At 32.8% G+C, this 22,207-nt stretch overlaps 1 protein-coding gene across 4 annotated transcripts in view; it reads left to right on the forward strand.

The window, feature by feature from the left end:
• Positions 1-22,207, forward strand: part of LOC134270364 (interference hedgehog-like) — a 56,017-nt gene that overhangs the window by 18,537 nt on the left and 15,273 nt on the right. For 3 of the 4 annotated variants that reach the window (XM_062752606.1, XM_062752604.1, XM_062752607.1), the window contains exons 2-4: positions 3,974-4,109; positions 11,417-11,710; positions 17,543-17,692. In XM_062752606.1, the coding sequence (XP_062608590.1) occupies positions 4,067-4,109; positions 11,417-11,710; positions 17,543-17,692 (487 nt within the window). In that variant the 5' untranslated portion in view covers positions 3,974-4,066. Of the gene's footprint in view, positions 1-1,399; positions 1,913-3,973; positions 4,110-11,416; positions 11,711-17,542; positions 17,693-22,207 lie in introns of those variants that run through there. The other variant, XM_062752605.1, reaches the window with a different exon arrangement.

Below are 22,207 nucleotides of genomic sequence, written 5' to 3' on the forward strand. Positions count from 1 at the left end.
TTTGTAGAATTTGAAATTTGGAATCCAAAGATAATTCATAATGCTGTTTCATTCCAAATGTCAAGGGTATAGTTCCTAGATAAGGAATAATATCCATTTCTTAATTGACATTGAATTTCGTTAAATTGTAATCACCAAATCTTTTCTGGGGGCCCAGTATTAAAGGTTTCTTTTTAGGTATTTATAAGTAAGGGAAAAAGAATCACAAAATTTGGTCACTGTTGTTAATAATTTTTCTTATTACTTATATACACAAGAAATAAAATTTTCATGAGTAGATAGTCTCATGCAATTTAATACACGAAATGAAGGCCTTGTGAATTAAAAGCTATTTTACACTATGAAATATCCCTTGATATCAAAGCATATATGATGAAGTAGACTGAGTTAGTGGACTTTCTATTCAAAAAACAAAGTTTAAAGTAGTTTGCAGTTTATTAATTGAATTTTCTACTGCTCCTAGTATTCATTAGAAGTGTAGAATTCTCTTATGCCCTGGTGTCAGAAGTTTGAAAAATGGAGTCTGCAATTGAAGATTAACACTTGAGTGATGGTGATTTAACGGGCATGAAATGCTTTGGACATGATAGCTTTAACAGGAAAAAAATATGTTGAGAAATTGGTGCAAATGTCAGATGCCTTGATTTCTCATTCCTCATTCTCAGTGAATAATGAAATAATAGCTATTCCAGAATTACAAGAGAGAGAGAGGTTTTCACACAAAAAGTTGATTGAAGTGGGTTTCTAAAAGGGGAAGGCAATAGCTCAAGAAAGCAGGGAATGACTGGTAATGAAATATTTGGTAGTCTTATTGATTGAACATATGTAAAACTAATGAAAAATTTATGTCAAACATTTAAAATGCTTTTATTAAAATATTCTAAATAGTAGGATTGAGGATTTTTTTTTTTAATTGGACGATTTTTTCTTCTTTTATTCTCTGTATGTAATGTTGATTAAAAGAGCAGAGTTTGAAAATTCAAAGGATCAAAAGAATCAAAGATGTGTTATAAAATACCATCTATCATTTATATGTGTTTTTTCCTATACTTTTGGGAAAAAAATTGATGTTTTAATGTAAATCAAATCAGATGTTCTCTTAGAGAGGCCCCTGTTGGATATGTGAACTTTGGAGTTCAGAAAGTGTAAAAAATGTATTTAAATATTCGGCATCAAATGAGGCCAAAATGATTAATGGGAAGAAAACCTGGTGAATGGTATGAAATTTCTGTTTTTGATAAATTTTCGCCTCAGAAAACGATGTTGCCATAGTGTAGCCAAAATGAGTTTATATGTGTATTTGTTATCAATATGGCAAGAGGAGCCAGATCCTATTTCCTCCCCTCTCTGCCTTGGGGGAAACCACGTGGAGTTATTTATATTTTGACAGGGCTAACAAAAAAAACTTGCCAGTGTTATTTGATACTTGGATACAAATTTACTGCAGAGGTTCTCATCTCGTTTCTAGCACTCGGTGTATACACAAAATCGGCCATTAAATGCGTGCATGTGTAGCATTCTTGGAGGAAGAAAAACGTTGCTCGGCAGTGTTTTTGTTTGGATTTTTCTTTGATTTCCCTTCTGATTGTCGATTGTAAATTGTGGTAATTTATGGTGGCAAAACAAGACAGAATTTGTGAATGGATAACGGTCCTATCATGCTGGACATGGCAAAGGTTTCTGTGAATGAAGGGAGTTAATGTTTGCACATTAAATGTTGTGAGCTGATTTTTATAGTTCAGCAGAGGTAAACTGCAATAAAACTTCTGTGGAATGGGTGCTACCTCTCAAACTAATGTTGATATACAAATCTTCACATAAATCGGCCTTTTTCATGCTTATCGCTTGCAGTTACGTTGGGAAATATAAGAAATTAAGCATTTAGTGGATAATAATTGGATGATAATACCAGGTAGGTGTAAGGTTCATGTGCCCAGCTTTTTTTTTCTCTGTTGCTAAGAGGTGTTTTGAGAAAAGAGAAGAAATATAAATAGCCTGTGAATTCCTAGATGTTTTTTCATAGGTGCCACACGAACATCTGTAGCAAAAGAAATCCCATCATCTAATCTGATATGCCATCAGCAAATGGAATTTGGTTTTCGTGTTTCAGAGGTGTTGCAGGGCTGTTTAATTTCTTGTTCAATAATGATGTTTCTTTAGGAGCTCTTGTATCAGTCACGACCAAAGTAAATGAATGAGGGCATAAATTAAACTTATTAAAACCGACACAAGAGAGTGAATTTCCCTAATGCCAGTGGCTAGTGTAAAGCTGGAACTGGGTCAAGCACAGCACACCTCTCATCTTCCTTTAGCTTTTCTGTGCCTGTGTGGTGTAAACCCAATTCTAACACAACATGTGCAAGGTTTTTGATCAAAAGGAAGAACAGACTAGCAAAACCAGCTCTAGTTCATTTCTATACCAGCTAATCTTTCAATTATCTCTTTTGATTCTCAAGCCAGAAAAGAAATTTTTTACATGTACCGTGTTTCCGTGCTACACTTGTTTTAATTATGTCAATTTGCTCTGGGTCTGCTCCGAGATTTGTTCAAAGGCTTCAGGTTGGAAAAACTTCTTTTTCCTATAATTTGTGGATATTTAATCTGAATATTAGTTTGGCTCCTTCAGTGCTAGACATATTTGTAAGTTTATATACACCCAATGATAAAAAATTAGCCCAAAATTGATATGATGGTACAATATTTTTATTTGACACAAAACAATATTTTATGGTTCATAGTGTTTATAAAGGCTCCATTAATATTTGTATATTTTAAAGGTACAATATTCAGTATGGGGACAGTGCTAATGTTGAATTGAAATTTCGAACACCTGGGTACAAAAAAGCTACAGTATAATTTTAATGTTCATAAATCAGTGTATTTTGATTTAAAACTTATCTCGAATTCTACGGAATTAAAATTGAAAAAAAAATTTGTGACATTACTTATAAGTACATTGTAATATATTTTATCAGTAGATGTTTTGATTACAAAAATCATTTACAAACTTTCAAATCTTCAAAAATCAAGTGTATTGATTTAAAAGATATCCTGAATTCTCTAAAAATAAACTTGAAAATAAACGAAGCAATTGAATTTATTTTGATTGAAGTGATAAACCTGATTGAGTTACATGTATAGGAAGTGTTAGGAGAATATATGTTTTGGGTTCAGTAAGAAAAGAACACATGTTTATCTTGGAAAACTATACAGATGTAATCAAGGAAAAAGTAGATTTTTGGGTTCAAATAAATAGATGAAACACTTTTTTAAAACATGGAAAATAGAAATCACTTTTTAAAAAATTTTTGTAAAAAGAGGTGTATTTCATTTAATGTATCCACTATGGAAAAAAAAATAAAATGAATAAATAGTGAATATTTTTAGGAAAAGGGGGAGGGGACTATCATTTCAAATTTTTAGCTATTGTGAAACATTTAATAATGGAAAGCAAGAAGTTGGAATGGGTAGAGGCAAGAGGAAATGAATCTATGTGTTGACTTCCTTCATGAAGAAAAGAATACCAATGAATCTGTTTAATGTTTGCAACAGACTTCCCACAAAATAAATTCCAATTTGCAAACACATGCTTCACTTGGTATATTTCATGGATACCCCTTCTTCAAGATGTGTTTAATTTTTAGTTTTTTTGGGGTTTTTTTTTTTACTCTCACTTGCTTAGAAACTTTTCTTGTTGACTGTTGCCTCTCTTGTTGGTTTGCATCTCTTTCAAACATTTTTGGACTATATCATCTTTTTACACTTCAAGGAAGTTTTTTTTTTCTTGATGTGTGGAATGTTTCTCTAAGAATTAATTTTTTTTTGCTCCAGCCACCTTTATCTAGGGTTCAAATTAGACAGGCCTTTGAGTAACCCTTCAAAGTTTACGTTTTTGGCGTTTTCTGTGTGATATTTGTTTACATATTGTATACACATCATGTTTTTACATTTTCTCTCTTATTTTTTTTTTCAGTGTTTAGCGAGTGATTGAGGCAGCATTCTTTGTTTTTACCAATGATTGGGCTTTGTGACAGAAGGATGTGGCGTGTCTACTGAAGCTGCCAGTATGAAATCTGTCATAGCTATGATTCTGGTCTCTTCTTGTCTGGGTAAGTTTGTCTTTGAAACTTAAAAAATGAGTCAATACACAAAGGAGAGATCACACGAATTCACAAAAGTTAAAAATCCTTTCCCAGTACCTCTGCCCCATGTACGAACATAAACAAAATAATAGGCTGCCAGGTATGAAGTTATATATGTACTCTCTATTTCGTTTATAGTATACATTGCAAACAAAACAAAAAACAAAACAAAAAAAAAACCAATTAATACGCATTAAAGAGTTGAGAAAAATAAAGATAAGAAAGTAGTATATTTATAACATTAAATATAATTAATACAATAAAACTGTCCTATCACTTCTGTTGCTTGGCCAATGTTTTTATTATAGTATGCGGCACAGAGAGTGAATTAAGATGCGTTTATTGTCTGTATTAATAACAATAATTCCTACTGCATATTACACCCATATAGTTCACATAACACATATATTTAAAAGTTCAGCTGCACTTTTCTAAAGATTCAGGTGTGATGCAAGGTAGAAAAAAACCAGAATGTACTCAAAACCATTCACATGTATCGGTACTTAATCCCCAACAGCAGTGCAAAAATTTCAATAAATTCAGTACACATAATTCAAGAGCATTAAGAAAAGTATCTGAAGATTATTTTTAGAAAATATTTGTTTTACTGTTTTTGAGTGTGTGTAATCTCATTTTATTTTCTTAGGGAGGGGGGTGCACAATAATTTTTTAAAAGGTTGATTTTCATAATGTTTAAGTATTGAAAATATAAGAAACTCTTGATATAAATGATGCTCGATGATTAAAATCTGAATTTTAGCATAGGGTATTCACAGGTTTATTAATAAAGAAAATGAAATCATTTAAATTTATGAAGTTCGTCCCAATTAACAAAAACCAGGTCATGCCCAAAATTATTCTATGTATTGTAGAGCATTTGAATCTCCATGAACTACTGTAGAAAAGAATAGGGCGTTCAGCTTAGTTATGTAAAACAATCTGGCAAATCAAATGAAGGCATCATATAATAATGATGATAACATGTACTGTCTAGAAATCTCACTAAAAGTAAAAACTAGTCATTAAAGTCAGTAGAGAAGAAGAGAAACACTATATCATTTCCAATGTCAGACTATCCTCATGTCAGCTATGCCAAGGTGTTCAGAATGTCAGAACATGCAGCCATTATCACAGGAGGAAAAAACAATCAAACATAATCATCATGATATATGCATCTTGTCTTGTGTTTATGGCCAATGCTAGGGCCCTGAATAAAGGAAATTGTGTATGATTTGGTCTCATACACTGTCTGATTCATGAAATTTTCAGAGAGAATGTTGTCGTTCAAAATGTTGAAAGTTCCAGATAGTGGGGGGAGGGGGTGTACTATTCGTAAGTTTATCCACTTCACAAAACTTAAAACCTTTCGTTTATTTACCTTCAGATCTTTTGAATTAAATTTTTATATTAGCTGCCTTAAGTTAATTGTCAAGTCTAAGTGGAATTTTAACTTAGTGATTTGTTCATAAAATTCAGCATTTAATTTTGCAAGAAGTAATTTTAGTGAATTTATGATATCTATTCTTTAATTTAGAATAAAGTTAGCAATAGTAATAGTTAGTGATCGCAACACCCTTGCTAAAAATGCCAATATTGAATCATCGGTAAAAATTCTGCTTGTAGGGTATTTGATTTTATAAGGTCAAATTTGTAATCCAAAGTCAAGTAGGACTATTTTTTTTCATAAACAGCCATAACTCACATATTAAAGCTCCATGCTTGGAATTTTTCAAAAAAAGGCACAGAGATTTATGGTGTTAATGTTCTTTAAAATTGAAGCCATAATTCATTATGCAATCTGACTCATTAATATTAGTCAGTATAAATTTCCACTCATTTATCTTTGAAAAAAAGAATTCTCTATAGGATTTTTCTCTTCTCTCACAAAAAATTCTCTCATTTTCTGCCTTTGAAAAATTATTCCTTCCTTCGACTAGTGTCATTGGTAAGAAAAGAACTCTTTTAAACATTGCCCAGTAATTTGGATATTTAAACTCAATCATGATAATTCTGAATTCAGTTTAATTGTATTTTTTGCATAGAAATGACTTTTAATTCGTTGTTGGCATTGAATTCATTGGTGTGACCGTCGGCTGTGAAGTTTGACTTCGCCAGGGCTAGGTACCTTTTCGGTACATTGGTCACAGGAATCAAGTTTCTGACACAAGGATATGCAGATTGATTTGGTTGATAGTGTTAATTTACGAGATTTTTATGCGGCTCTCGTTTTTTTGTCATAGTTTTCTCTCCATATGAGCACACTATTTTCCCTCTCCCATTTAACAACATATTGACATTTATGCCTCTGGTCAGTTTTTCTACGTAAGTCAAAATTCTCACGAAACTAATGCAGATCACAAAAGCCTCATTTTCAGTGAGCATCCTCTGTATTATTGCATAATTTGAAAATGATTGCTTGATCTTAAGTATACAAAAAAGATTGATAAAATTGTTGTTCAAAGCTGCAAATAGACTGCTGATGAAAAGAGTTTTCAATACTGTTTTCAAGTCTCTTCACGTTGCGTGACCTGCAAAGGCTCGTATTTTGAGAAGCGGAAGTGTAAGTTTCCATTATAAAAGTTTACGTTTTTGTGTAGAATTCATTTTATTGGGAACATCTGTTAAAGGTGACACAACTTCACGTACATTTCAAAGAATGGATATGACTCACTCAAGGGAAGCTAATTTCAGCCCAATCTATAAGAACCCATTTAAAGAAATTCCGTAAAGTGTCAGGCAAAATAGTGCAAAATTAAGATGTATTGTTTAGTCTGTTTATATTGCATGATTATAAAGATAGAATGTTTGTTTTTCTTTCTCTTCAAATTTCTATGAAGGTAATGTCAAAGGAAAGCCTTTTATTCTTGGTTTAGGACAATTCACAGCTCTGTATCACTTTGAACTAGCTTACAGCTTTCAATCTTTTAATGCAATATTTCAGGATTCTATACCTTATTGTACTTGAAAACTTTTCAATTAACGATATGTTGTTTACTTTTTGAAGAAGTTTGCATTGCTCAAAGATTGCACTGCTCAAAGTTATTTCCCTTGATTTTCTGTGAATTTAATATTCTTAGCATTTTATCATTTTTAAAATGCTGTAATTTTTATATGAAGTTTTTTAAAAGATATTTAATCAATACTTTCTCCGGATTCCACCCCCCCAAAAAATGGAGTTTCTGTGAACTAGCTTACTATTCTTGGCATTTTACGATTCTTTAAAATGATGACATTTTTATCATATGAAAAGCTATTTCATATGATACTTTCTTCTGATTCAAAAATTTCTAATAGGAAAATCAGAGTAATCAAAAAACGAAAAAAAATCACTGTCATCTGTTGGTCAGATCATGTGCACAACAAGGTCATAAACCAGAGTGTGGTGAGACCTCATTCATAATCCCCCCAATGATCTGTGTATCTCAGACTCAACATATGTCGCAATGGAATGGTTGACAGGGAGCAGCCAGTTATTTATAGGAGAAGCTAATTTATGGTGATGTTAATCAACAAGGCATTATGATTTACAGCTAATAAAGAATAGCTGAGACAAGCCGGCCAGTGTTAAGTTCTGGGGCCGGCTAGTCAGTACCATGACAGGGTGATGGTAGTGACATATGGATGTGTATTGGTGACACTCAAGCCAGGACTGAACTGACAAGACTCTCTGTATAGGGATGCCAACCATTCAAAAATATAAAAACAAAATAAGACAAGCATGTAGGAAAATAGGTGTACAATGTATAGATTTTTATTTTTTTCTAAACGAGTTGTACTGAAAGCAGGAAACGTTGAACTCTTTGTTCGGGGAAGCGAGTTTTAGGGAGAAAAAAAATGTATTTTCTATCTACCCCCCTCTTCCATTGTGGAAAAAGAAGCAAAATCTTTTCAGTATAGATAGTGAAGTATCAAAACAAACAGCAGTTTCAAAATGCAACCTGCAGGTTGTTATTTTTTTTGGAGTGTCAGTCCCTCTTAAAAAAACATTTAAAAAATATCAGAATTCAGCAGATCAAAGAAGATAATATTTACATTGTTTGTGGCACTTATCAGATAGTTAATTAACACCCAGAGGGAATACCCAACCAACTACTGAACCATTGAACAGGGAGCCTAGACAGGAAGATCGGATAGGCAGGGACAATGGAACCCTTCACCCAATCTATAACTCGCCTATTCTGTCAGGTTTCACAAACATTTTTCAAAACACCTCAGGTGAATGGACGAGGACCATTTACCTTGATTTATATCCAACAGTCGTACTTATCATGGGAAGACACTGAAAAGCCCAAGATTGAAACTGGAGGAAAAAAGCCCAGCATTTTTCACACTGGTCAGAAAATTCCACAGCTCCGAAAAAATTGTTTTTGTTGACTATTTTGGTTCATACACTGGGTCGTGCGGACTGAAAATGCCTACCCCCTAAAAGGTGATGACAGTATAATGAAATGTCACTCATTTGCAATTATTTTACATTTGACTCTGAAAAATGCATGGATTATGAACTTGTTTAGCATATGGCATTAAAAGTTTTATTACCATGTGGGTATACTGGGGAAAAAAATTAGAAACTAATTTAAACTTATCTAGGCAAGAATGCTCGGTGTAATTGGAATTTGAATTATAACCGCAAGTGGTGAATATTGGTGTAGTGCAGAAAATGTTATACATTTTGATACTTTGGAAATTGAGAAAAAAATAGTTTTATCATGAGCTTTTAGATATGGCTATATAATGACAACATGGTGGAAAAGCAAAAAACTAATTTATTCTTTAAAATTAATTTTGGCCTAGCTCATGTTCTCTTTGAGAGAATTTTCTTTAGCAATTGCAAATCAGCATTGTTTTTACTCATATGAATAATATTCTGAATATGTTTTATTTGTTTAGCGAAGTAAGCAAAGGAAATATGAACAAAAAAACTCCCTATGTCACCAAAATTTTATGAGCGACATTACGCAGTCTAAAATTATTGGTGTATTATGAATTTACGACATGTTTCATATAGCAGCATATACCCGATTTCAGCAGATAAGATCCTTGCACTCCAATTTTGGGCATTTTGCTCAAGTGTGGTCCGCATTTAAAATCTGGATTCTTAATTTTACGAGGAACCTTCACACCCGCTCCACAATGGCGCTGTATCCCTACACCCCATAAAAAAAGTCATAAAACCAATTGCTTACTGCTGTGTTGATGTAAGCATAGACACACAGAAAAAAGGCCTTTGGAGTGCCGCAAACATTAACACTGTATATACAATAAAAAACATGTTGAGGAACTTGAAATTTTATTGTATTTTTATTTTTTTTCCCGTTGGAACAATATTTAGATTCTTTCGTTGGAGGGAAAAGTAAAAGAAGAGATTACTATGGAAACAAGAGAATTTTTTTTTTAAACTTTCCATATTTTTTTTTGGCTCCCTTTGCCGACCCCCTAATTTTCATCTAAAACTGATTCTCAATTTCTTATCTTCATAGTGTACAAATATTTTGTGCATTTTCCAATTAACTTAATCACCCCATCCTGCAGCGTTAGCAGCCATTAACAGTATTAAAAAGACATCCCTTGGTTTGGAACTGGATGTTCCTTCCTCTTAGCTTCAGCCATTAGGCAGACATTAACCCTCTACAAACACATTACCCTTCAAGATTTTAAGGAAAAATCTCTCTTTCTTGGCCATCAGCTGTTGAGAGTATTAAGATAAATCTATTTTAGAGAAATTTAGGAAATATGTCTATGGGGAGTATATTGATAGGTCACTGCTAATATAACAAGAGAAATTGGTATGAAGTTTCTTTTTTGCCAAATTCTTTGGGCTAATATGGCAAACAAGTTACTTCAGTGATGTTCACAGCAGTCATCTGGTTGATGGTGGAACCCTGGGAAACAGTCCATATAGATCACATTCTTGATCCTGCATTAGTTCTTTGTCAATATTCAAACTCAAATTTATCCAGTTGTTGTGATTGGGGTAGACAACAATTTGTTGATACATCGAAGAAAATTGAAAATGATATATTCAACTTTTTCACTTTGTACAGACAATAAATATCGATTTCAAAAGTTTTGCAAGAACATCTGAAGTGTGACAGATGAAGTCTTAACAATTCAAAATCTTCTTTTTGTAAAATGTATCAAAGCTTAAAAGTGAAGCACTCTTCCTAAGGAGGCATTTAGAGAAAACCTTTTCATGGCAACCTGTATTGTTAGTAGCCATTTCTTCCTTTGAGTAGAGTGTCACACTGACCAAGGGATAACTGAAGATTAGACTCCCAATGTACATTTAATGGCTATTGTGCCCCTTGCTGAGGGAGGATTAACCATACCTGCCTCTCAAAAAGCAGAAACTGCAGAAATTGCAACCTTTTGTATCGCAAATGTTGCTTTTCAGAAACACTGGTCAAGTACACTGAGATAATGACAGCTACACCTTTAGTGGTCAGAAAGGTGAACTGTGAACTCAAGGAGAAATGTCAAGTTTGATGCTTGAGCATCGTTTTCTGACTATTAATAACATTTAGGTAATTAATTGATTTTGAGAAAGTAGTTCAAAGTACATTCAATTTCTGGCAGATGATTTTACTTTTGCGATCCCAAAAATTTTAATTGAGATTAATCTGCAATATGTTTTATCCTTATGGCAAACAAGATTAGGTGTTCAAATTAAAACACATGGTGAATAGGTTTTTTCTGGGATTTTTTTATGCAATTAGTAAAGACAGATGATTCTTTCTGTAAAAATCTGTAAAAGTCAGTGCTCTCCTGGTTTTGACATTTCAAATCCACCACTAGATGGCACTATATGTCAGTGGATCTTGACACTTGCTTTAATTCACTTTACCAAGTTTAGGCTTTAAACTTGATGAACATGCATTTATATCTCACCATTGCTCTAATCTCAAGATTTGATGAGACAAGTATTTCTAGTCTATAAACAAAGCTATAGCACATCAAATTTTTTTTTTTTCACTTAATTTTTTAACAAGTTATGCAATAGACATTTAGATAAACATACATAAGCATAAATAAAATGAAAGCTTTGAAAGAAAATGGTGCGCTCTGAATGAAAAATAAAGCAACAATAAAATGTGTCTAAGACATTTGTAGATTTTTCTGTAATTTCATTTAGCATATTTTGCCATTTGATCAATCTATAAAGATAATATATTTGTATACATGCAATTTTTTTTATTTATTTTTTTTTTATGGAAATTTTGTGTATTTTATGTATATCAGGTGTAGTAATGTCATTTGTAAATGTCTATTTATAGGAATGGTCCCTCAATTTTTGGAAGAGCCTGAGTCAATGGCAGTGGCCCCTCAGTCCTCAGTGACACTACCCTGCAAAGTAAGGGACCCACAAAGTACCGTGGTGCGGTGGAAGTTCAATGGAGACTTTGTCAAAGAGAACGATGCTAGGAAATTCCAAATGAATGGAACAAATTTATATATACAAAAGTTCAGGCATAGACGGAAAGCAGAATCCAACGAAGGGATTTACGAGTGTATAGCCACAAATGAAGCAGGGTCTTTGGCCAGTAAACCAGCGAGACTCTCCAAAGCAGGTATATATACATAACAGAGTCCCAAATTAAAAATCTATCTATACTACAGTATATAAGTATAGGTGTAGAAGTTAGGTTCTAGGTTTAGGAAGGTGTTTTGTATGCCACTAGGAATAAACAGAGAATCTGTGTTTGTAGAGCAAACAGATGCAAGGGATTTGCATGAAGTACAAACTCTGTGTACTGTGTGAGTTTATGTGATCGTAATATAATGGCAAATGATGGGGTGACTACTTCATTTACATAGTAATAATATAAAAATACTGTAGAATATATTGGCTTGGCATGATTTTGAAAAATATTTGAAATTTTTTCAGTAATGATTAAGAATTAAATAAAATATTCACGACAATGTAAATCTGCAATTTTAGAGATTTAAAATTTTAAAGCAAATAAAGTCTCAGAAATTAGATTAAGAGAATCTTTCTCTTTGACACCTCTGCACTTAAACTTTTTTGTTTTTGATTAGTTACTTGTACTTTTAAAAGTATAATAAAGTAGATTTATTTCTGGTAGCCTGACTGCATATTTATTTAATTTTTGACAATTTAAACTTAATATCTAGCTATTCTGAGACACGGAAAAAAATAAGAGCAATGGCTTTCTTAATGAGAGGTGGAAATAAAATATAGAAGCATTTAAACAGCTGCACTTAGCATGTTGTCAAGACTCAAGACATGCAGATATCTTTACAAAGATACCTTTGACTTAGATAGACAATTAACAATACATTCAATGATATGTGTTAGCATGCAACTGTGCATGTCAGGCAACTAATTCTGTATGAATATCAGGTACCGATTTCAGGCGTCTTCTGATAAAAATTAGGGATGCATGCATACCTTGTCTGCTTTTGTCACAAGTCCGATGAAAAAAATATCTTTCATCTGTTCATGTAAATGATATTTTCCTCCATTTTTTTTTTTAATTTGAGTCATTTAAAGATTATTTATGACCTGAAAAATGGATCTTAAGAGCCATTAAAATTCTGCACATTTTGACCAGTATAATGCAGGTATGATTTCAACTCTTAGATCATAGCAAAAGTGACAAGGAACATTTTTTTGCATCTGATTGCACAATGACACATGAATATATAGAACCTTTAATTTGATCCCAAATTCTGATGGGATTTCGTAGGGCCTATCATAAATAATTTTGACATCCATACAGATTTTCAGTCTTGTGGCAATTAAGATGGCTATCTAAGGAGTGGATATTTTTTTGAAGTATCTTAAAATCATTTCTTTGTTTACAAGCTTCAAACGAAGAGAGCGAGGCGTCATCTTTCAGAGACACCAAGTCATACTCCTCACGATTTTTCTAGAAATCTGATGGAAAACAATCGAAATGAAATAGTGGAAACATTTTGAAACTTGTTGATGTTAACATTTTCCCGATATATCACATTTAAAATTATTTTATTGTAGTGCTTTTCATAATAGAAGTGTTTTTAAAAAGCAAGATCATAAAAATGCATGATATAAATTCTCTCTCGCGTAATTATGCACATTTTTATTTAGCGAAAAGTGCAGTGTTAAGGAATTTTTAAGTAGTGCAGAATTTTTGTGAGGTTAGGAAAGGATGATGGAATTAGAGCAGAGAATCCTACTCTGAATATTCTGTTTTGTCAAAATTGGAAAGGAAAAGACGTTGAGATTTTTCTGATTTATATAAATCGTGATAAATTTTTCCCCCTTTGAGCCCCAGTAAAAAGATAATAACTGTTGGTTTAGAAGACTGATATGGTTTTTGGTGTATACACAACTGTCAGGTCGACATGGCAGTTGTATATTTTATAACACTAAAAGTGTGGGGACCTAGGATATAAAGGTTCTGCTCGTTACCGGGGCGATTAGGTGATTATCTAATAGATTAGTGGCTAAACTTCAATAGAAAAACTAGTAGACTAATTGTTCACTGAACAATTAATGGTCTTTCCACCTTTCTTTTAAGTTTTCATGTCATTTGAATTAAAAAGGAATAAAAAAATAAATAAAAAAAAAAAAAAAATTAATAAGTGCTGCCAGCAGGATTCGAACTGTGGACCCTCACTTTGCCAGGCGAGCGCTCTTAGACCACAGGCTCCGATGACATTGTTTTCCGTAAACTAAGAGTGAAGAAGAAAGAAGAAATGAAAGCACGTGGATTTAAATAAAAATAGTACAGAAACACGTGTATTTATTTGTTTGTTATGGAACATAGAGAGGAATAATGAATAGTTTCGAGAAAAACGATTGGTGGATAATGAAAATAGAGATTTCCTGTACAAAAAAAAAAATTGAGTTTGTTTATAGTTTGAATAGATTGAGTTAATCATACAGAGCTTATGATACATTCAAACTTCCGTGTCAGCACTGTGTTTACAACTTGTGAAAATATAGGCGCGTTCGTTTTGACAGAAATGGCGAACTAATAGGTTAGATTAAATAATCATCTCTATTTGCATTGAATTCATAGTTATGAGCATAAATTAAACTTGAAACATGCATTTCATGAAGAAGACGGTGTCACGGAGAGCGTGCAAATTTCTTTTATATGAAAAATCGCTATTTCCGAGTTTCAGCCGATTCATATTTAAATCTAAATAAAATTAAAATAAATTCCATACACTTAAGAAAGCAAGAATACTTGATATTAAAATGTCGTAATAGAGCAGGAGAATCGAATGATATTAACAATAATTGCAGAAATAGCCAATGCGAGCTTTAAACAATTTTTATGCTCAGCAGTAACTTAATTTCAGACAGGAAAAAATTGCAGATTTTCCCGATATTCACTAGAATTTCATTGTCCTTTAGAAACTCACCTTAAAACTCTCAGGACATTTTCTTTCAGGTCTCTTCTTCCTTTTATTAATGTCGATATTTCGTTTCGTTTGACTTGTAGACATTTTCTCTAAGTTGGTGTTGATTTTATTATTTTTTTTTACAAGGGGGGGGGTTATTTTATAAGCATTTGTTAGAGTGATGGTTGCAAATAACTCCACGACCTTTAGCTTGATTGTGGCCTTTAAGTCAATGGGGTCAAAAATCAAGGTCATTTATCAAGGTAAAAGGTCAAGGTCATCAAAAAAAAGAGAGAGAGAGTTAAACTTGAGATTTACACTTGAAGCTGAATCTAGATAAAGGTAATGAATATTTCTTTATTACCTTTTGAGTAAGGGTCAAGGTCAGAGGTCAAGGTCAATGTCAAATTTCAAGGTCAAAGTTCAAGGTCATTTGGATTTTAAGCTTAAATTGACCATTTCTCTAGTTTTCCAATGACCTTGACCTTTGACCTTGACCTTTTTTTCAAGGTCAAAGGTCATAAGATCTCATGCACTTGGTCCCATATCTTTACCACTTGTCCTTTAAAAGTTTTTAATTTTTCTTGTCAGCTTTAAGACTTTCAGGGGCAATAACTCATTGAAGGGGTCACCGAATACTTTTGCAATGAATAGATTGAAGAGTCCCCTTAATTAGTCGAAGACATTCGTAAAGGTTTCATACCTCTGCGGTTTATGGTTTCTGAGGAGTAGCGATAACAAGTATTTTTTGCGAAAGGGGCAATAACTTCGAAAGCGGTCAAGGTTCATTTACGCAGGGTCAACTGCAAACATCTTTTACGGAGTACATTCCTATGAACTATAAATCTTTTCGATATATCTTCAAACAAAAAAACATGCGGCGGAAAAATAATAAAAAAAAAAGAATAATAATAAACAGAAGAATATCAATAGGTCTTTCCACAGAAAGGTGGAAAGACCTAATAAACACTTGATAGAGTTGTATACAGACGAGAGAGGCTTTATCGGGCTTCGCCACTTTTTTGAATTACCTGTATTGGAGAAGCGTACCAGAGAGTGTTTTTTTCAATGAAAATGTTTTACTTCTTGTTGCTCCTGCGGTTTTGTAGATAAGATTCGATAAAAAGAAAAATGCTGTTTGTTGGGCTGATGGCAGTTGACATGATTTATGAGATGTCCTGCATATCTGTGGATTTTTTTCCTTCAAAAAAGCATATGTAAAAAATAAAAAAATTTTACACAAAGTTTCGGAGAACCAGTGACCAGCATTTCTTCAGTAGCCATAGCCAAACCAAAAAATCCAACAAAAAAAAAAAGGGAAAAAATTCAACAGGGATGAATATCATTAATGTCAAGCATAATGTCTGAGGGAAAATATACTAGGTGATAAAAAGATGTTCTTGCCCCGGAAAAAAAGTTGATAGAATAAAAATGGCATTCTTTTATGATTGTTATTAGTTGCCATAGTGGCGATACTATGGAATCTAATCTTAATAAATTGATGTGAAGTGAGATTATGTGACAGAATACAGCATTTTAATTATCATCGCTGACATTGTAATAAAGAGAATTTCTGCAAGGTTACATTTGCATTTGCCAGTGTAATGGTGACTGATAGTTATAAAATTCCATGCCCCATGTAAAATTACTTCGTCTTATTTTTATTATTTTTTTTAAGAATGAAAATAGCACCTTGTTTTATGCAAGTTTGTAATTCATTCATATTTTAATATGCATGGTTTCAAGGTGAGGTGAATTCTTTTATTAAATGAGCATTTTTTTAAAATTACTAAATTAAATGTGTACAAAAATAGACAAAATTTCTTCTTTTTGTATTGGTCTCAAATATTTTTAATACAGGTGCTACTGATTTTGTATAAAATAATTTTTGTGAAGGAGATGAAATTTATGAAAGAATAATTTAAATATGTATTTTAACATTCATAAGACAAGTGTTAGTGAAAGATTGTCAAATAACTTAGTTAAAGGAATGAAAATTCTAATAAACAAAAATAAAGCAACTGGATAAAATGTTAGTTAGTATTGGATAGCAAGATGTTCATAAATAATAACTTCTTGAAACCCAAGTTTCTGCACCAATTTAAATTACATCTAAATTAAAATTATGGAGAAAAATTGAGACTAGATGATATCAAGAGAAATCATAATGTCCATTTACAGAAGTCAAGATTTTTTGTATGAAATATACTTTTATATAATTATTAAAAGTAGTATTAAACAACATTATCATGATGTACATGTACTGGTATGTATTGTCACATACATTGTATTATGCTTAGATTATTTACATTCCTACCCCCTGTCACATACATTGTATTATGCTTAGATTATTTACCTCCCTACCCCCTTTCCCAGTGAAATTTTAGAGAAAAAATGTACTCAAAAAACCCCTTTTTTCAGACAACTTTTCTGTTGCAGATTCCCCTAAGGAATTCCATCTTAATTGATTTCTAAATTTGCCTAATTTGAGGCAGATCAATGGTTCTTACTGCCGTGATTTTCAAAGCAGCTCTCTTACTGTACATATGTAATTATCCAGTCTCTTTATATTTATCAGGGAAAAAGCGTAGATAAAGTACAACATGAAACCTAAATTACCGGCTCTGAAGTTTGATTTTTATGAACATTATTTTTATAACCCAGTGTTATATCAGAAACAGTTTTCTTTCATGTCTGAAATCAGTTCGAAAAATGCTGGTCAGATAAAAACTGTTATCAAATTAGTTTTTGACTGTTGAAAAAAGTCAAAGATAAGGTCGATTAGCATACAAAAAAATGACAGACATATTGGAAAACATTGTTTGATGTTATGATGTTATTCTTGAGCATTTTTTATTTTGTATGTTGTATGTAAATGTTCTGAGACAATTAACATTGGGAAAGGAGAGGAGGGGGGTTCTAGTTTCATTGCTAAAGCTGTATATGCATGTGTTTCAAAGATGATATTTTGTAGAAAATGATTTATATGCATCCCGTTTTGTTTAATTCAGTAGAAAAATATAAAGCAAATTATATTTTTTCAGCGTTGAAGCCTTTCAAACCTCGGGAGGATCTTCGCCTGACCGTTAGGGAGGGACTTAACATCAATCTGCCCTGTGTACCCCCAGCAAGTAACCCTCCAGCCAATATCTTGTTCTCCAAAAACGGGTCTACTATCATCTCAGGAAAATCAAGTAAGTATATTCTAATATGGTAAAAATAAAATATTGTCCCCGTATCACTCTAAATGTTTGGGCAATATTGTAATACATGCTTTCGGACTGTGCATATATTGAGTAGGTAACCATACTTTTGGTTTGGTGTCGTCGGCTAATGACCCAAACTTTCCACTGGCTATAAAAGATTTTTTGAAAGACCTTTTTTTTTAACTTTAAGAGATTATGGCATAGCTAAAGACTCTATCTACCTGTATAGAAACCTATTGACTTCAATGATTAAGAGGCCTTTGACTGAATTTCCTTTTTTTTTTTCCCAATGTTCTCTATTTTTCACATGGAACAATCCAGATACACTTTGAGCCTTCCCTTTCGCTGCATGCAGTCTCACTGAGAATGCAAAACAGCATCTTTGTTACATTCTCCGACATTTCTGCTGAAATAGGAAAAATTGGGTGAGTGGAATCCACAGCAGGAGCAGTGATTCCGGATCAAAAAGTTTCAAAAAATTCAAAAGGATTTTTCCCCATTCTTTTTGTGGATTGTGAAAGATTGACTGACATGATTTTGAAAGCACATGGCTGGTATGGATCGAGACAAATGTAGAATTTCGTCCATGATTTTTGGAAAGTTTTGAAATCTTACAGTTTTAGACATTGTATTCAAAACCGAAATTTTAGAAAAAAAATAAGATTTTGTAATCTTTACCTTCAGTCTATTTTAAGACAATGAGAAATTGGTAAATTGATGGTTATGATTTAGATTGAGCATGTTTTTGTAAGAATGAGGAGAAAACATTGAGAAGCGGATCAATTATAACTTGTTTTTTAAGGCCATAAGTCAAATCAGGTTCACCCAAAGCTGTCACAGGCTGAATAAAGGATATGTTTTGGTTTTCTGTGTGTTAAGAACCTTAGGGGACATAAATCAACTTCTGCTATGCCAGTCATAACTTTATCTCTCCTCACCAGTATAGAATGTACTAATTGACAGGAAGACAGATTTTCTGGTCCTTCATTTTTTGGGGGCATCAATTTCTATACAGTCCCTCATGTTAAAAATAGTAACCATATTCCTAAATGTTATCAATTCTCTACATGCATTTTTATTGGAAATGTCCATGTCTTGTAGACATGTCTGTACTAAAATGACTTAATTAGTTGAATAGAGAACACTTTGTTTCTGTACTCTTAGTTTTTCAAAGAAATGAAAAGTGTACCATGGTAATAGGAAAACTATGTCTGACAAATTATGGAGTATAAGCCTCTAATTAACAATTACAACACTTGCTTTCTAACATTTTAAAAACTTCCATGTTCAAGCTTAACTCAAGAAGTTCTCTGATTTCTACCCATGTGTAAAATCTTGAACAGTTGCTTTCCCCTAGTGTCAAAGCAGTTAAAAGCAATAGATAGAATAACAGGTACAGAGCCCCTCATTTCTCGGAGATTGGCTGCAGCTTAAGAGGGAAAAAACAGTCAGAAGTCTGCTGGAGTAATGAATTAGTTGCTGGGGTAGAAGTGGATATAAATCTGTTCTTTCAAGACTTTTTTGTGGTCCCGACGTGAAATGGATGGTGGTGCTTTTATAATTGAAGAGCACCCCTGCACAGGCCTTGCCCATTAGCCTAGATAAGCTGGTACAAGATGTATTTTCTGTTCTGCTATTTTGCCAGAGAAACGTTATATATCTTAATTTTAATAATCGGTAACAGATACTATGCAAGGTACAATGTGTTTTAAGTTGGAGATATGCAGGTGTTGGGGGATTGTTTTATACACTAATGAAGGTTTACTCACTCACTTCTGAAGCAGGTCTCATGTTAAATAATCAAGACATTTTTTTTTTGTCCTTTCATTTGTTGTCTGTTAAAGATACAAAGACAGAAACATAGCAGTAGCATTTGACTGTATGCACTTATATATTGATGTGGGAATAAATTCCTTAGTTTTGATGATAGATATTGGTAAGGATATGGCAACACAGACAGACATATGGTTTAAAATTTAAGAGAAATCAAGATGCAGATAGGTGATTTGGGCGTAGTGGTACATAATGAAGAATTTTGCCACTTTCTTTAGATTTTGGATGTTGTACATGTTTTAGAATAGAAGATGAGTCTGAGTTCTTGTTTTGCAAAACTTTTATCATGCCATCTGGATTCAGATGTTTCTTTCAAAATGGTAGGGTAGCAAAATAGTTATCAGGATCCAATGCTTTAGTTCAGAGGCAGAGTCCACATTAATCATCTGTTTATCTGATACCTGTGATGAAAGACACAACAGTTGTTGTGGTTGGTCAATTGAGAGATAACCTTGGCAACAAAGAAAACTCAAGAAGATGAAATCAGGATGCAGCTCAATTAGAAAATGCATCTACTGAAAGATGGCACTATCAGTCCTAGGGATTTCTAACTAGGGTAGACATTTTTTACCCAATATCCAATAAATTTTTCAGCTTATCAAGGCTAATGTGGCCAGTCATTGTAAAGGTATCTAAAAGTGAGGCTGATAAGGAACACTAAAGAGCTCCACAAAGGGGGAGAACTGAGTCCATCTGTCATTTGGTTGGTGATGGACTGTTCTTTGGTTCAGTATAGATATAGTATAGATAGATGTCTAGAGCTGACTGATCTATTGGAATAGGTCAGACTAGAGTCAAGCTGATTATAGTAAGGGTTAAGAAGATCATATATTATTTATATGAATACATTTAAAAATATTTTTTTGTGGTCTAGCTGGCCAAAACCAAGGATACAAAACTAGTAACCATGGTGATAGAATGTTTCCCCCACCAGAAATTATATATAAAAGAAGGAATTTTTATACAACATGAAAATATTTTAATAATTTAAAGAGGTTCTCTAATTTTCTACTGGTTATATCTTCTAGATTAGAGAAAAATGATCTGAAAAATATATTAAATATTTTCCCCAAGTCAAATGTTAACCATAGAAAAACAGCAAACAACTATACAATGAGTTTATTTTGATTTGTGTTGACATGCAAGTGTCCCATTTTACATGTTGTACATGATGTCAGATGAACAATGGCTTTCCATTGAATTGCACATTGTCATGTTATCCTAAACGTTTGGGCCCTGAATGTACCGATGACAAATTTCGACTTTGTGCCCCTCTTTGTCATTAGATAAAGAGGATTTTTCATACATGAATTGAACTTTTGATCATTAAAATTTTTAAAAGAAGAAAAACAGAGCACGGCTGTATTAATTTTCTCATTTACTCTTTTCTGCGTTGACTTCAATCTGATATATTAATCATTAGAAAAAATAAAATCATGTACTTTAAATAAGAACTTTTTTAATGAGATTTTTTTAGTTTTGAAATGCTACTTCACTTTTTTGAGGTTTTGTATATTGACGAAAGCAGAATTCTGACATCTGATGTTTGAGGTGCTCCATAAAAATGATTCAATATGTTTATTTGGACAGTACTCCATCACAGTTTTAAGTAAACCCATGTGCATACAATAGTTTATTTAACCACTCGAGAGGCAGATCAGGTTAAGGGGGAGATTACTGTGTAACTAAACACGGCACACTCCAGCGTGTTTACAAAAAAGCCATAATTGTCAGTTTTTGAGATGTAAGTCATATCATTGGCGGGTCATAAAATTCATACCTCAGGCAATACACAAGGTGAATGGTTGTGATTTCCCGTAAGTTTTACCATTAAATAGAGCTATAAAACTTAATATAGTCTGCTTTATTGCGATTTAAATGTCTAATTCTCCCATGAAAAGAAGTAGCAAGTTGGCTATATACACATCATTGTTTTAGATGACAATAATTTAAGGTCCTAAACTCATTGACAAATCAAAGACATGCAGGTTAATAAATTCATTTGATAAATTGTCTGTTCAAGCAGTCGGGAGAAAATTTGGTGGGAAAATAAATGAGTGTGTATACCTCGCAACAAAATTGCAGTTTACAAGTTTATCATAACAGCAAATCATAGGGGAACCAAAAACACTTAGCAGATACGAAAAAATGTGAAAAACACTTTTTGTTACAGAACTTGAGGCAGGCTGTGTAATTGGTTAATACGATGATATTTCTTTGGTAACTGCCTCAAGCGCAGTTTTTAAATATGATACATATTAAAACAGTATGCTGATAAAATTGAAGGTGCTTCTACCAAAAGGGTTGCCAAGGAGACGCATAGCTCTGACAGGAAATTCCTTATCACGTTGGCAGTTCTGCAATTTATAAAAATAATATATCTATCATTAATATCACATTATATACTTAACGGTGTAACCCAGTATCGATTAAGTCTCTGGAATATTTCAACAACAATATCAAGTAATAAAATTTCATGTTGAATTCTAGTCAAAAATGCATTTGATATGGTCTGATAACGAAAAAGAAGTAGATCAGTACAAAAACGTTAAAAAGATGATGTTTTTGATTTTGATGGCCCCTGATCTTGTTGGTTTTGGTGTTTTGATGATGTCAGAAGATTTAGATAGAGCAATTTCCCCAGCCAGTATCGGGATATAAGATATATTT

Source organism: Saccostrea cucullata, unplaced genomic scaffold (genome assembly GCF_032062105.1).
Source record: "Saccostrea cucullata isolate Sc308-1 unplaced genomic scaffold, CSIRO_AGI_Scuc_v1 ctg1187, whole genome shotgun sequence".
Taxonomy (NCBI): domain Eukaryota; kingdom Metazoa; phylum Mollusca; class Bivalvia; order Ostreida; family Ostreidae; genus Saccostrea; species Saccostrea cuccullata.